At 42.4% G+C, this 17411-nt stretch overlaps 1 protein-coding gene across 2 annotated transcripts in view; it reads left to right on the top strand.

Moving 5' to 3' along the window:
* The window catches only part of tnrc18 (trinucleotide repeat containing 18), a 45970-nt gene that overhangs the window by 5342 nt on the left and 23217 nt on the right, over positions 1–17411 (top strand). For both annotated transcript variants that reach the window (XM_063471436.1, XM_063471435.1), the window contains exons 3-5: positions 10691–10831; positions 13813–13920; positions 14352–16157. In XM_063471436.1, coding sequence (XP_063327506.1) covers positions 10691–10831; positions 13813–13920; positions 14352–16157 — 2055 coding nt within the window. The remainder of the gene's footprint in view (positions 1–10690; positions 10832–13812; positions 13921–14351; positions 16158–17411) is intronic.

Genomic DNA, 17411 nt, shown 5'->3' with positions numbered 1-17411 from the left:
GTCAGAGGAGCCAGGGTCGCCCTGCTACCGTTTCTGTTTACACATGTTTCAAGGAATTCAAAGCTTTTTTTTTTTTGCTTTTTTTTTTTTTGCACAGTTGTTTTTGGCTGAGCTCTTGATAGCAGGGTTGACTGTTTATAGCTGCCAGTGCAGCCTTATTTCCCAGGAGTCTGCCTTATTAGTTTTTGTTTAGTTCAGTTTTAATAGGGTTTCCACCTGACTTAATAGAGTAGAGTGTCCTCCCTTATTTTAACAATTCTGGGCTGCCAAATGTGGAAAGCAGCTTAACACTTAGTTTGCAATGCGTTGTGAAACTGCAAATAGTTTGTTGACATTTGTGCTGCTGGTGCAGCAAAAAGGGCATCTGTAAAGACATCATTTTCCATCAGCAAATCCTTTCTATGCAGCAGCTCCTCTATCAGCCCGCTATTCACCCAGGTTGTATCTAAACAAGATCAGGTTCAGTCACTGTTTATAGATGTAAAATGGCTGTAAAAGGTCCGCAGTCTGTTGGAGGTCTGCCGGTGCCTCCATCACATGATTGAAGCCATCTGTCCTCTCCTTCTACGTCCCTCACTTTTGTGCCTGAGTGCTGCAGAGGTAGGACCTGCTGAAATGTAACTACACTGAGGAGACAAGCACACCCATGCCTTTTATTTCTGCAAACTGTAAAAAGGTTGGAGTGGATGTCATAGGAGGGGTTTAACGGTAATTTCACTTTGCTTTTAACTAATTACCATCTTACACATTTGATATATTTAGCACACTTGAAAGAATGAACTTGTATCACCAGTAAAACTAAAACTTCCTTTATCTGCTGTAGTTTTGTCTTTATTTCACTAGACGGCAAATCCAGCTTGTTACCTAAGTTATGTGCCCAAGCCTTCCACTTTTGGCCTTGTGGGTAACCTGTGTGTTAGATGGGGCCAACGGGCTTTTGTTGTGGGCACACTCTCAGGTGTGTGAGAGAGAAAGAAGTAACGTTGCTGACACGTAGCCACAGCTCATGTTAAGTACGTGCCAAGAAATGGTAGAATATGGCATACTGTATCACTTGATCTTTATTGTTGTCGTTCAGTGTTGTTTTTATTGCAACTTGTATGCACTCTACATGGAGCTCGGTGCTAGTTTTACTTGCCAGAGTCACTTCTTCATGACTTTTGTGCTGTTGCTTATGAAATCATCAAGGCTAAACAGAAGTTCACTCATTTGCAGAAGTACAACTTGTAGAACTTGCAGAACTTGTAGAAGAAGAAACTGCAAGGGGAAATGACATACAGGGAAGAAAAAGCAAATTAGACAGTTAATGATTACACGGACACATCATTAAGATTAAAGGGGGATAATGCACAGAGACAGAGAGACTATTATGCAAAGAATAAAAATGTATTTAGTGGTTTTTTGCCTTATTTGGTGTACTCATGCCTGCTGTGTTGTGCTTATTTATTTCTGGGACTGATCGGGTTAATATAATGCAACGCAATGTGTCCAGAAAGACCAAACCTTGAGTTTAACAGTTCGTACAGTCTCTCCTCTTTACTCTTCACTCTGCACAGCAAAGGTTAATTACCAGCTACCGGTAAAGACGCTGTGCTTAGCAGCAGAGGTTTCCGTCCACTGCAGGGCTGCAGAGGTAGACTCAGAAATCTGTTGCCCTGCAGAATTTGAAGCTGCTGTCACACCTCAAACACAAACACTGTTTACAAGATTGGCAGCTCGTTCCTGCTGCTGGCTGTGATCAACCAGCTCTCCTTTTTTTCTTGTCATTGTTCATATTCTTTCTATTGTATCACCTGTCATGCCTTTTTTGCATTCATTAAGCTTAAGGTGGATCACCTCTGCACGTGAGCAAAAACCCAGGCTGCACATTCAGTGGTGTGTATCAGGAACTCAGTTATGCAGTTAGTTTACATTTCACTTCAACCACTATTTTTTCTTTTTTTCTTCTTTTTTTAGTGTCACTTTTGGTCCCAAGTTCTTCAGTTCTTATGTTCCCACCGTATTACTCAGAGATTACATGGTGGTCTAACACACTGTGACATCAGACTTTTTCATTGGATTTTGAGCATTTAACTTCTGCTTTCCTCCTAACAAATAGAACAAAAGTCACAGCAGCTCATCCCCGTCCTTTCCCACATTTTTAACAAAACCAGATGTAGGTTAATTTGCTGTGTTGTGATATTTGCTAGCGAATGTCACAAATGCTTGTTTAATGAGATGAAACTGTGGTGCGCGGTGGTATTGCTCATTTCGTGAGACTTGAGGTAAAACAGCTTCACTTTTAACTGCCTTCGGTACACAAATTTCAGCCTCCCCCATTCGGAGAAAGGCCAATAGCTGTTGACACAAACAACCTGAGATGAATGGAAAAGGAGAACTAAATGAGTGGAAATCGGCATTTTATTTTCAGAGGAGAAGAGCAGAGGTTTTGCTGGTTGTGTGTGTATGTGAGAGTGTCTGTGTAGATGAGAGGACTGAAGTCTGGTGTATAAGAATGGGAGCATGTGATTGTGCTTAGTACAGTTAGGGCTGGGGCTTCCCCCCTGAGACTCTGCAGAGAGAAGAGATTTATACTGACCACAACACATTCATACACGGTTAGATAAATGTGCTTGCCCTTCAGTTGTTCTGTCTCTTTCAGTCTCGCACACACTCACAGGGCACACGAGTGGAAGGCTAATAATTCATGCAGCTTGCAGGGGCAGGCCAGGGATGTCTTGGCTGATACCAATTTGTCTTCCGTGCCGCTTGGCTAGTGTGTCTGTTTGCACTTAAATTAATGTGGTGAGTGTGTGTGTGTGTGTTTGTGTGTATAAATATATATTCAAGACACACACACCTAAGTATGTGTGAGAAGATGTGGCTCAGACACATCCCCCTCTCAGATTAATTGAATCCTTCAGGAGAGAAAACTGGCTCCTTAAGAGAAAGCACAAGGCTCTGCTGCCCTGCTACAATAAACCTGTCAGTGGCAGAAAAAAACGACACACACATATACAGCACTCACACACAGCTGTCAAACATGAGAGTGATAGGCCTGTGTGTGTGTGTGTGTGTGTGTGTGTGTGTGTGTGTGTGTGTGTGTGTGTACAAGCATGCTGTGGCATGTTGAAATACCCAAAGCATTAGCTAAGTCGTTCTCTGTGCCAGATCCCTCCCTTTAACACAAACAACAGCCTCCAGCACACAAAGGTCACACACTGTGCTGTGTCTGTCTGTTTGGCTGCGTGTTGAGTCTCTACGTGGCCCATTACATAAGCCTGATGATATTCTTCCCAAGGCACTTAGGTAAAAGCTCAAAATGTGTAACAACACGAAGGATATGCACACAGCAAGTTTGACATGTGACTAGTCAGTTCTAGCTGATTGTTAGTTATGTGGAATATGTTTTAACCAGTGGAGACGCCCATACCTGCAGCATGTTTCAAGGTTCGGCTTACAAATGCTATTAAAGCTGAGCTAAACCTTTTATTATTGTATTATTTAGTGTTACTAGTGGTTGTTCCTATTAAACAATCAGTATATATATTTCTGACTGTTTTTCTACCCTTGTATTTCTGTGATGTCAGTGAGAGATCTTTATGGTCATCTCGAGCACCTGCCTACTGTTTGAATCCTCTGTTTGTAAAGGGCAGCCAGTCACACACAACTATCTTAATATGAAAGGGGCTAAACTGGCTTAATCTATAGAGGAGTTCTTAATTTAGGGGCTCAGTGTAACATAAATAAGGATCATTTTTGAAATGTGACTCATGCCAAGCCACTCTAGTAGAGTGCAAAGATAAAAATATGGAGCTGGAAATCAGCCCTTGAGTTTGCAGTCATCCTTAGATTGACTTAAAGGTACTTTACTGTGCATTAAATGAGAGAGTGTTTCTAAAAATCGGGTTGTTTCCTGTCACTACATATGTGGTTTTGTGATTACACCACTTTGTAGTTTCTGACTCTGGTCTGCAGCTGTGAATACAGCTTTGTGGTGTTGCATGATTTTAAACACGTATGTATGTTTCTGTGCACACACTACCATCCTTGCCATTTCGTCTGCCTGTCTGTGACACATGTTGGACTCACGTTTGCCGATTTTCGAGGTGTGCGTCAAAGTAACGCATGCCATCGTCACAGGAGATTTGAGTGCAACTGCGTGGGACGGTGTGGATGTCGGTGTACTCGATTAACGTTTGCTCAAAGTTTGTTTTGTTTTTTTGTAAATTTGAGTAACATGGAGTAAAACATCAACTTTTTTTTTTTTTTTTTTAAATTTAAGAAATTGTTTAATCTGGGAGAGTTAATTATCCTGTGTGCGGTTGAGATGGCTCAGTCCCACTGATCTCCCTCTGGTGTTGTGCATACTGGTGACCTTTCACACCTTTGTAATGTCCTTTAACTACTTTCTACTACTAATATATATACACTATGTACAACTATATATCCCAAATCTTCATTTTATTCAGCAGGGTTCTGCTTGTTTTAATAGCTCCATATTGTTCTCAACCTTTTCTTAACCCATGAGCGCTAAAATCTAAATTCTTATTATTCATACTGTATTGAATGCATTTTTAGTGCTAAATAATGCAAAAGTAATCTGCCTTTAATGTCTGATTAAAAGCCATAAACTGGGGTTAAAACCTCAGTAAATAAAGAAAATGTGAACTACAATTTACAGTTCACCAAATACAACTGTGCCTTTTTTTTGTATAATGTGGTTTTAAAGTCATTATAAAATAAAATTTAATTCCAGCCTATTAAATAAATAATGGAAGAATTGGTTAGTGATTGATGTGTTTTACAACCAAGAACTGCAACAAATCCATTTATCAATCTGTTATCTATTGTTCACAGAGTCCAGATGGCAGCTCAGTTTGGGTCTCCATCTGATTTGACATTTCAGAGCTCATGTAATGTAATTTTCCCTTCATTTTTCTTCCGCTTAGAGATTTTCCTTTAAAAAGAAAAAAAATTACGAGTCTCCATTCTTTTGTTGTGCATACCACCTCCCACCATTTTCTCTCACTTACTTTTTAAGTTGCCATTAATATTATTTTTTTTAATCAAATGTCTGTCTCTTTGGGGTAGCTCATCTGGTACTCACATCCAGTACACCAGAGACACATTAGTCCTCACTGCACACTGCCTGTTTCTTTAAAGTTTCACTATTTCATAAAGACAAAAGGCCCCCAAAATAAAACATAGTGAGATTATGGGTGTTTATCACTATAACACTTTAGAGAAATCACGACAGTACTGTGCAGCTCATCTCCTTGTTTCCCAAAATTTGTTGTAGCACAGGAGTTATTTTCAGATGTGAAATTTTAGCCCAGAATAAATGCATGATCTAAGATAAATAATTAACATTCTGTCTTTCTTTTTTCTTCTTCTTCTGCTGTGTGGTAAACAAACTACTCCAACCCTTCCCTGCATGTGTATTCAGAGTATCATCAGATGGAAGGAGATCTTTTTGGAGTTGAGCAGAGGAAGCAGCTGTGCAAGTGATTCTGTTTGTTTAAAAATGAATTTCTTTTTGCAAACTTATTTCATTTTTCTTTATCCAATCAAACGACAAAGAGAGAAACCAGTCAGATGCCACCTTGTTGCAGTTCGGTCTGCCAAACCGAGAGGTGACGTGTCAGAACTCGAACTTGACATTTTTAATTAAAGTTGAGAAACGGTTTGTATTCAGCTCGGCTGCGCAAACAACACAAACAAAACCTGTTTCCTGTAAACGGCTCCCAGCAGAGGAGAACCAGACATCTCCATTTTGAAATAATTAACACACTTTAAACCGCATGGCTGAATGAATTCACGGACGCACATGCAAATTCCCGCACATCCCTTGCCTGTGTGTGAGTGTGAATGAGGGTTTCTTTACAGTTGGGGTTAATGGTTACCAGTGTGTCAGTGTGCCAGTTAGCTGTGGGATGTATAGCACTGCAGAGTTTTACTGTTTCAGTGTTTTTCTTGCAGGGAATAAAAACCAGAGATCAATAGAAATCTCCCCCAGCTAACCCTGCTCTGAGTGCCACTGATGGATAACAGATGGGTTCAGTGTGTGTGTGTGTGTGTGTGTGTGTGTGTGTGTGTGTGTCTCAGGCTTTTATACCAGAGATTTTCTTTCATTTCTTCTTTTTTTCTTTTGCACATTTTCCAGTATTGTTGAATTTTGTGTGTGTGTTTCAGAGAATTTGGATCAATTTGCGATCGACACTGACTTGTTAGTTTCTCTGATTTTTATTTTATTTCTTTTCTTTGGATGTGTGCGCCTTTGTGCCAGATTTGCAGTGAGTCTGACAGAATTGATCTCCTTCCTATCTCTGATATCAAGATATATTTCTTATACTGATCTGAAAATGGAGGCTCAGAAACGCGTTGGGAGTCAGAGAGCGCGTTTCTTGGCAACTCGTTTCTCCCAATATGGCAAACTAACTGTCTTGTGAACTGAGAGCCAAATGCTGTGTGTGTGTGGTGGGGGGTGGAGTTGTGAAGGGAGAGCGAGGGAGAGAGGAAGGAAAAGGTTAAAAGAGAGAGGGAGAGGGTGAGAGAGAGACGGAGCTAATGAAAGAGTAATTCCAAAACATTTAAGGAAACATTTCCCTCTCAGCTACCATTTGGATGTTGTTTCTGGAACAAGGACTGCAAATGTTTTTCCTCTTTCTACCCCTCCCACTTTTTCCTGCTTTTGACTGTTCAGGAGGGGCAAAGGGACTTTGGGATTGTTTTTTTTTTTTTTTTTCCTGCTCACTGGCACAAAGCAAAACTGTAGACTGTGTGTCTATGTGTGTACATGTGTGCGTGTGTACTCAGACACATGGAATAAATGGCCTGTAGGCGGCTACAATGCCGAGATTGATCCATATTCCAGTGAGGCATCTGTGCCTCTTGACGTGTCTGTGTATGTGTATTAGAGAGACCCTGGTGTTTGGCCTGAAGAAATGGAAACTGCTGACATCCTACCAGGACTTCAACAACCTTGACAGGTGGTGGTGGTGGTTGGAAATGTATTGTGTGTGTGTGTGTGTGTGTGTGTGTGTGTGTGTGTGTGTGTGTGTGTGTGTGTGTGTTCATCAAGGGTGCATCTATGTTTTGCACGTCTTACACATGAGGTAATGATTATAAAGTGGCTTAAAGGTGAGGATAATTTGTTAAAACAACATGGCTGGCACCTAGTGCGACACACATGGACACTCGCCGATGTGATGTGTTGAAAAGTGGCAGTAATTTAAAAAAAATAGTGAAAGTGACATTTGCTAGAAACAATTCGGGCTTTGTGTCAAGAGTTGAACTAATGCCAAATAATTTCATCGAAACAGTGCGGTTATTCCTAAAAAGTAGGAACTGTAAAATGGCCACGTCAGGAAATGTTGCAAAATATGCTTTATGGTTCATAGATGAGCAACTTTGCCTTTTTTGATTTACAGTGGTGAATTTAACAACAGCATTTTATGTAATGTGATTACAGGAAACATTGCAGCTAACAGTTTTTTTTTTTTTTTTCTTTTGTAAATACTGTATCACACCTTCATTGTGTTACTGCTAATGTAGACTGAGCGTGCTCACAGTATGTATTGAAGCGTTCTTTATATATAAACTGGTCGCAGAGCACTGACTGTGATGAGTCATCCAATTTGAGTTTACAAAACAAGATGTGGTCCTTTTTTATTTTTGTTGTTTTTGTTTTGTTTTATTCTAGCAGATCAGTTTTGAAGTTTGCAGAGGATAAATGGAGCACCACTGATTTAGTCAGCTGAAGGACAAAATCGCACTACTATCTTTGAAAACAACATAATCAAGATAAAATGATGCTGCTGGTTTCCATTCCAGGGATGCTCTTGTTTTGTTATAAATCAAGGACACACCTTTCCAAGAAAGTAGTGACTTCCCCTCCTTAAAAGCCAGAACTCATCCCTTAAACCCCGGTTTATGATTATTAAGAATTATTTTAAATTGTAAATTATGTTTGATTATATAATTTGTGCTGTTTCCAAAGTCAATGAATAATAATGTTTTAATAATGTTAGTGTTGACCCCGAAAATTGGATTTATGCATTTGGTCATAATTGAGTAAACCCAAATCAAATCAATGTCTTGGGTAAAGAGTATAAAAGTACTCAGCATTATTTACAGCATTTCAGGTCCCTGTTGTTTATGACCTGCTGAATAAAGGCTGTGTTGTTTAAGGAGGGCTTGGCTCCACTTTACACACATGCAGCAGTTGCTCCTCTATTAGTATTTCATAAAAAAGTTGGTGGCATGTTTGCTGTAGCGTTAAACTGCAGTTGCCTTTACCACCAGTTACCACAGGGAAAGCAGGGCTTTAATCGTGAACATCACAACTTCAAGGAATGAAAGCGCACACCTAAAATATTGTGAATTATAAACATAGTTGAAAGCGGAAGGAAAGTGAGGCTTGTGTTGTTGTTTATTATTAATATTGACATCAGTGCATCGATGAGACTGCAAAACTGCACAGATGGAAAATTGTGCCATTTTCTGGGTAAAACCTCATTGCTGCTTTTCAGAGTTAACGTGTATGTTTGTGTGGGTGGGTGTGGTGTGCATGTGTGAATTTGTAAATGCAGGTTTACGGCAGTCTTTTTGTGTGTGTGTGTGTGTGTGTGTACAGCTTGTGCAGTGTTTTTGACTCAAAAGCGCATTCACTGCAAACCCACACAGAACTGTTTGCACATGTCGGTGATCATACGGCAAAGAGGTGCAGGGACTCTAAGCACACGTGCACACACACACGTTTAAATGCGAGCGTTAATAAAAACTGTGTCTAATAAGGCAGAGTGTGGAAGAATCCACCTACACAGTGTTATCACAGTGAGAGAATAAAGGCACAGTGCATTACTTCTGTATGTGTTTGCATGCACGCCTTTACGATAGATTGGAAAGCTGCATTTGGTATTGATTTAAAATGGTGTGTGTGTGTGTGTGTGTGTGTGTGTGTGTGTGTGTGTGGCTGCTGACGGACTGCAGTTTTAATGTACTGATTTAGATGCAGGGGAAACTCGGCAAGCACAGCATGTCTCTTGGATTCCCACAGGACTAATACAGAAACACACGCATTCATTCCCTCCCCCCTCCTGCCCGTATACAGGCAGCACCCTTTCCCCTACACACATGGTTAGTTTTATCAGGGTAATGGCCGTGGAGTGTGTTCAGTAATGGTTCGGGGAGGGGGGGTCTGGGGGTCCTCGGCTAAACATGAAACCTTTTCCAGCTCTTCAGAAGGTTGCGCTTGGAAGAAGCTGTAATGGTTCAAAGTTTGCCGGTGGTCAGATTGCACATGTGATGAGGGTGGAGTCTAATAAAAACGATCGATAACCGTGTCGTGTTAAGATATGAAGTGATTTACGGGGATTCACGCTCTCCATGGAACTGGATTCAGTGGTGTGTAGTGGTTGGGTACAAGAGTGTTCCCTCTGACACCTTGTACGACCCAAACACTCTGAATATTATGTTGTGGTTTTATTAATAACACCTTTATAAATGTATGGGGAAACTCTAAACATAAACTGTTATATATTATATTATGCAGCAGGCATTTTTCTGATAAACGCTCCTCTGACCTCGTGATTTATGTCAAAGTCTAATGCACAGTGGCCAGTGCAGGAATAATCTGGTCAGCTAAAAAGTCATCTTCAGCTATTTTTAGTATGTTATGTCTCATAGTGAAGCAAAGATTTAAAAAAAAAAAAAAAAAAAGTACACATTATCAGTTTGATTCTTTCCAACTTCAGATTTTGCTGCCTTATCTTTGTAAAGGGAAGCGCTTTCAGTTTTGTGATGACACAAAATGTGAGTTGTTACCAGGAATGGTGCATCGGGTGCAAAGCTACAGCAAATTTAAAAGAAAATACGTCAAGAAAAACTGAATATGTGCGCTTTTTTTTTTTCCTTCTATATTTGTGATTCTGAAAACAAATTTCAGGTTTCAGTAATCGTCAACATATTTCTAAAAATATTTCACTGTTGTTATGTGTTACTACCCTTTTCAGATTTTAAAAAAATATTTATAGCATTGTGTAATCAACTTAACTGTTAATTTCCATGAATCGTTATTGTGATTAACAGGTTGAGCTCAAGCTGTAACAAACATTTAAGGTGTTGGGTATTTTTGTACTGTGTGTGTGTGTGTGTAATTTATGTTACATATACATCTTTGGCCTAATGCTGAAATACATTTGCTTTTAATTATATTTTTTAAATAATGGAAAAGATTTTGTCTGTGAGTTGTTTATAAGGTTGAGTACATTTTTACTTGGTCAGATTTGTCTTATAAAAGCTGTCAGCATGTAATCCAGAGCTCTATCTGACAGACAGTTGAGTTTGAGGTAAATCCCTGTCCCATCCTGAACAGAGACGCACTCCTCCTCGTGCCCCACATGGCTGCATTCCTCTTGTGACGATTGTGGCTTTTGGTTGGTGGTTACATTAACTTTCCTCCTTTCTGAGTGAAGTCTGTCTGTGGTTTGTCTTGTTGAAATGGAGTGCATGGCTGCTCAGTAATAATGTGATTACAGCAGACTGCTCGGGCACAGTAACATCAGCACATATTGATTTAGCTCCCCTCACCCAAAAACGCACACAGGAAGGAATGACATCACGTACAGAATAAAAAACATTGACTGTTTGTGTTGTTTGGCCTCGCGGTTACAAGGGTGACTGACAGTCTTCATTCTTTTTCCTATAGGCGATGCCTTCCCGGCAGGCTCCAGCCCCTTCCTGTCAGGCTATCCAGGCCCCTCCTCTCTGACCTCTGACCCTGCATACAGATCCGCAAATCCCAGCAGTCTGCAGATGGCTCAGCTGTGGGCATCGCATGCTCATGATGGTAAATCACCTACATTTGCATTTCTGTTTCTATCCTTTTCTGTCCCAGTACATAATTCAAAGGCAGAGTGGCATCATATTTTCATGGCATTTTTCACAATCCTGTCCTGACCAATGCCCAGGAGGCCTGTTCCTCTTTGCTTACTCCACTGGGATCCTGTTCCATTTCTGTCTCACGGCTGGTAGCTCTGCTGCTGGCTCTATCCTGAATGTGCCTTGGTTCCTCTGTCCTCGACCAGTCCTTTACTTTCGCCTGTCATCTGTGTCTGTAATCTGTCTTCCTCTCTCTTGTTCTTTTTTGAGCCTTCTGTCCAGTACGCACTTTGTCTCTGTCGGCGTCTCTCTAGTTTTCCTGCCCTACTTTTCATACACCATCCTGCCCGAACACACTTTTAGACACATGGAGGATTGTCTCCTTGGACTCCTCGTTTCCTTAACTTGCCTGTGCCTTTCCTCAAGGCTTGTTCATTAAGTGATTGAATCTCGGTCCCCTCCTCATTCCCTTGTGTCCTTATCAAATCTCACTGGAGTAGGTCAGATAGGGTAGAAAACAAATCCCACAGTGCATTTCAGCAAGGTAAGAGAAGGACAAATGGATTTCATTTAAGATGCCTTTTAAAAGTGATTGCGTTGCCCGTGTGACGCACAACTTGCTCAGTGCTTTTCAAACATTGTAAATCAAATTATGTGGTTAGTTTATTTATTTTAAGATTTTGTCTTTGTTTCTCAGTTCGGGGACTGTTGGTCAGGCACTGACATGATTGTAGCTCATAATCTGACCCTTAGCTTTTTGGAGGCTCTGCTTGTTTCCTTCTAATGGCCAAGTGTCATTTCCTATCAAAAACAAATGGAAAAAAAGCTGTTTTTACAGTAGACCTCTTGTGCTTTTCTTTTTTCCATATGCTATTACAGTAGTGGATGCTCACATTAAACATGGCCACAGTTTAAAATAATGAGGTTAGTGTATGTGCAAGTAATCCTTGTGGGTCAAAAGCTCAGGCTTTAGACTAAACACTGTATGATGTCAGTGAGAGTGGATATGAGAGCACTAATATGGGTCGTCTTAGAGGTGCCCAGTGTGGAAATGTGAGGTAAAATGGAGCTTGCTGGCTGTATGTGAAACTGTTCCTTTAGGGTTGTGATTAGATCTCCTGTGTGGGAATGGTGCCACTAATCGCTCATTGTAAATTTCTAATTATAAATCTAAATTTAAAAGATGTAACCTGTTTCACTTTATATTCAGCCAGAGAAGGAAATATAAAGGGTGGATAAACTTTGACATTTGACTTAGGTTTGACTGGATTTAAGGTTGAAGTCTCTAAAGCTAAAAAAGCTAAACCCCCTGCTTGGTGAAGAAGATTCCTGAACAGAATCCTTCACGGGCTAAGAGAGATTCCTAATACCTGGTGGCTGGCTTTGATAGCAGCTAAAGTTACTCTAAGCTGGAGACGTTTCTGGGCAGCAGCTAAGAGGCAGACTTTGGATATGCCTGGGATGCACTGTACTGCTACAGCTGAACCCCAAATCAAAGCTGTTAAAGATCAAGGCTAGCTGTTAACTGTGGTTAAAGGGAGCTTTGCAAGAAACCCATCCTGCATGCTGTTACCCTCATTCCACCATGCCTCTTATATTTCTGTCTCCCAGTGCCTTCTTCTAATGCTGACACCCCTTAACACCCACCTCCTCGGCTTCTCCATTTCTGCATCTCAGAACGAGGGGAGACCCATTTATACCTCGGCGCTGCTGCTGGTGCTTTTGTGCTGGAATGGCAACTGCGTCTTTAATACTTCTTGGAATGGCTGGAGTGTGGGAACAAGGAATGCCTCACCCTCCTTTTTTTCTTCTTCTTTCTCCTCTGCTTGTGGTCTAACGTGGTGACACCAGCCAGCTCAGTCCTAACACAGAAATCCAAACACAAACCTTCGTCTATATTAAGATCTGGTCTCTGAGAGCAGCAGTTGGCTGTCGGGAGACTCTTACCCAGCAACCCAGGCTGACCCACAAACAGAGTGATTTGTGACATGAGGTCAGCTGTAAATGTTTTATAAAGAAAAAAAAGAAACAGAGTCACAATTGATAGTGTGGTTAAATCTCTTGGAGCTGAAGTTGATTATTTAATTCAGTGGACAAAAAAAAAATGGATCAGCCACTTAACTGAGAGTCCAAATAAATACACGCACGTGTAGTTTAATTTCACCCTCTCATGTGTACGTTCTGATTTCATTTTCTCTAAAAGTCAACAGATATTAAAGGAATCACTTTGAAAAGTTGGAGCATTAGAAAGTGAAGGTAGCTACAGTCCTGATGTCAGCTGATTACTGATTATAAGTTAAGTGGATAAAATATTAGAAACTCCTCTCATTATACAGTAACTCCATCATTACAAGTTAAACAAACACCAGTTTAAACGGTCTGAAATGTTTAAACATCAAAGCAAGAGTCATTGAATGCATGACTAAGAGGAAGAAAGAATGATGTAATGATCTGAAATGCCTCCTTGTGATTTCCTCATACATGGTATTGCTTCAGACCAGCTGACTGTAACGTCTCAGAGTCCAGGGTGACAGTCCAAAACCCAAAGGTCTCGGATTTTACAATAAAATGACTGTAACTGTAAACGAATTATCAAACAGTCAAAGACTGATTATCTGCAGGTCAACTAATAGATTCAAAGTTGACTAATCAGAGCAGTCAGCATGCAAGTGTTGAGATATTTCTACCTGATGGGTTAGGATGAGAATTTGGCCAATCATTGACCCTAAAAATCTTCATTGTAAAGAAGATACATGCCATTACTGAACATTTAGCCGGTGCAAAGTGGAAGTGACACAACAGATAAATGTCAGCTTCTGCCATGAGTCAACAGGACTGACGTTCAGAGGAAAAGCTAACAAAATTACCTTTTATATTTATACGACTAATTTACTGAACTTTTCTGGTGTTTTCAGTGTCATTTCTATAACCTGCATTCTGTGTCTTCAGGCTACCCCCCCCTTCCAAGCAGCCTGTACTCCAGCCCTTACCTGGGGCACCTGGGGCACCTTGAGCCTCCCTCGCTCTCCCAGCACCATCTCTATGATTCTCATAAAGGTCAGTATCTGTCGCCGACAACATTCACAAAGACCAGTTGCCTGAATTTATTGTACATATTCTGCCTTATCCTGTGATACATCAGCAGCAGTAGGTTTTGTGCTAAACCTTTTTATTATAGCGTGAAAGCCTATTTAGTTGTGGGCCCTGGCCAGAAATACAACACCAGATTTAGCCCTGATTCCTTTGTCATTTTCACACTATAATGTATGTCTCTTCTGTCATTCGGCTGTTGCCTATCTACTATAAGCCTGTTGCATTGTCACGTTTTCTTGGCAAGTTGACACATAAATATTTATTATTATTTTTCACCTCTGCTTGAGTGCTGCAGGATGCTGCTGTACTCTGCCTTCATCATCTGTTTCATCATCTGTCAGCATGCAGTGTGGTTGTTTGTGTTGTCTGACTTGTGTGTTATGTTGTGTTTCTAGAGGGATATTACCTGCCATCCTCCCTGAGGCAGTCACCTCTCCACCCCCCGTCTGCTGCCTCCAATACCCCGTCCAGCTCCACACCCCCACAGAGGACATCCCGGGAAGGGGTGAGGGAAAGGTCTTATCGGGGAGAGAGGGATAGAGACAGGGAAAGGGAGCGGGAACGTTCAAGAGAGGAGCAGCGGCCGCAGAGCGTGGTGGACCTGACACAGGACGGGAGAGGTGAGGAGGACCGCAGGGTGGGCAGGGAACGGGAACGAGAGAAGGAAAAGGACCGGGACGCAGAAAGAGACAGAGATGGTTGGTCCTTCCATCTACACCAGCAAAAGTCACACTCCCAGCCTTCCACAGTGGAACCCAGATCCAGGCTGTCATCTCCACAGACCTCCTTCCCTCCTGGTGGGGGTGGAGGAACAGGCAGGTTTCATGGACCAGAACCGGACAGAGGGAGTCGGGACGAGGATAGCAGCTCTCGACTCCACCATAACTCTAATGCTAATGCGAATAACTCAAACCCTCATTCAGAGAGACATAGGAGGAATGACTCTGTAGCCACGTCAGCTGGAACCCTCCACATATCCTATGTCCTCCCTCCTGCTCTCCAGTCCTCAGCAGCTGGTGCGCCCCACCTTTCCACAGCCAGAGAGTCTGTCAGGGAGCAACGAATAAGCGCACCTACATATGTGCCTTCTGTGGAGGTTTATGATGAACAGACGGGGCCGATCCAGATAGCATCACAAGCGCGCGACAACAAACACAGAGACAGAGAACGGGAGCGTGACAGAGAACGGGAGCGTGACAGAGACAGAGACGTGGAGCATGAACGGGACAGAGAGAGGGAGAGCTACAGGTTTCATGAGAAGATCCTCATGGAGCATCCTCGGCTCTCCCACTCAGGCGATTTAAGCAATCAAAGAGAGGAAGGTTCTGTGATTTGTTCCAATGGTTCCGTTGGTAAACGAAGCCAGGACGCATCCCTCTCCTCCATTCAATCAAGGTTCAGCCCAGAAACCAGGGACATCTCTAAACACTCAAACAGATTAGGCATAGAGCGATCTGCGGCAGAGCCCAAGTGGAATACTATCAGTTCGGTGACCAACTACGCTACAAGTCACATGGCTGCTCTGGCAGCCCAACACACGCTTTCTTCTCCCCACAGCCAGCAGACACACACGCGAATGTCACAGTCCCCTCACACATCCCATCGACACAACAGCAACACACAATCGACCCACAGCCATTCCCCCCAAACACACTCCTCCCAGCACGGACACGGGTGTGCAAGCGAAGAGGGTAGTCAGAGACGCTACCTGGACCCATCGGCGCTCTACCGACCAGGGGGTTCCAGCGGTGGAGAGCGTGGTGGGGGATTGGGTTCGGATTCTAAAGAGGTTTCGGCCATGCAGAGCCTGATCAAATACAGTGGAAACTTTGCTGCTGAAGGTCCTGGTTCCTCCAGGAACATCACGGACGGCAGAGGGCCCTTTGGTGGATTGGGGAACATTGGGATGGAAGTCGAGAGGGAAAAGGAGAGGGAGAAAGAGAGAGAGCGAGAAAGGGAGAGGGATAGGATAGCAGTTGGCTCCGGTGGTTCAGGAACATTAAGGATGCCTCAGCTGAAGAGAGAACAGGAGCGACCCGACAGTGCCCGCTCCTTTGGCCGGGAAGGTGAGGGCGAGGTGCGCCACCCTCCGGTTGGGATCGCTGTTGCTGTGGCTCGGCAGAGGGACAGCGGGACCACCAGTAAACAGACGAGTGGAAGCTCAGACACACAGAGACCCCTGCTGCAAACCACTATTAAAGGTCAGTATTTCTTTGGTCTTCTCCTGCTAAAAACTCCTTCTTTTTTTAAATTTTATTTATTTTTTTTCCTGGTGACTGATAGACGTACAAATCTGAGTGCAGGTTTTAAAATACTTCCAGGAGTCACATTCACTGAACTGATTACACAATATTTTAAAGTTACTGGCAAGTTAAATCAAGTGTACTTAGAACATTGTTCAAATGTATTTGCTCGTGCTTCTGCTTTCAACTCTCCACTGTGGCTTCTCTCTGAATTGTTCTGCGGGGAACATAGATCCCTTCAGTTAAATGAACCAAGAGCAAATGATTCCTCATTTTGGTTTCTATGAATAATAGACGATTCATTTTCTCCCGCCTCAAAGTCATATTTCCTCAGCCCCCTGTTTGACACTGAGGTGTTCATGCGTGTAACGTGATTTGAATGGTTAAAAACAACTTTTTTTCCCCCCACAATTTGACTAATTATGTCATAGGGTGTATTTTGTTGAATGGCTCTCTGCTGGCTGCATAGCAATTCCTGCCATACTACACTCCATTCTTGGACGTCAAGGTCATTCAGCTCCAGTGCTCCCGCTCCATCTCCTTGTTTCTGTTTCTTTCTCAGCACCGTGTGTCATTGAGCTCTTTCTGTCTTCCCACAGCTCGGCCTCACTCTCTCTCTTGCTCTTTTCATTGAGTTGAATATCTCTCTGCCTCCCCACCCTTCTTTCCTTTCAGAAAAGGGTTTTGTAGAGGCACTCCCTCCTTGTCCCACCTCTGGGCCCTCTACTCTTTCTCCGCTCCTTCCCCCCCCTCTCTGCATTAAACATGTCATTACAGAGCGCAGCTAAAAGCTACAAACAAGCCTTGAATTACAATAAGACCATGGCTGCGTTGCTAAGCAATGGATCAGTCTTGAGTGACTGTGTGTATATTAGGAATTGTGTGTATTTATGAGCTACTGTAGATGCACATGCAGTGCATCCCTGTTTGCAATTGGAGGGGTGGGGTGGGGGGGGGGGGGGGGGGGGGGTTAGTCATTTCCTTCCTTGAGCAGATTGATTTGCTAATAGCCTCAGTCCCTCATGCTAGGAGGAGCTCTAAATAAACAGCAGAAGAATTACACTGGAAATAGATGGATGTGTAAATGGAAGGAAGCACGAAGTGGTCTAATGATAGGAGAAGACCATCTATCAATAGGTTGATGGACTGGAGGAGAAAAGTGTGTCAGGAAAGTAAGAAGAGTATGAGACAGATGGAAGCACAGCAATGAGG

The sequence above is a fragment of the Pelmatolapia mariae genome, linkage group LG4 (genome assembly GCF_036321145.2).
Source record: "Pelmatolapia mariae isolate MD_Pm_ZW linkage group LG4, Pm_UMD_F_2, whole genome shotgun sequence".
Classification (NCBI taxonomy): domain Eukaryota; kingdom Metazoa; phylum Chordata; class Actinopteri; order Cichliformes; family Cichlidae; genus Pelmatolapia; species Pelmatolapia mariae.
This window is presented reverse-complemented; position numbering and strand designations above follow the sequence as displayed.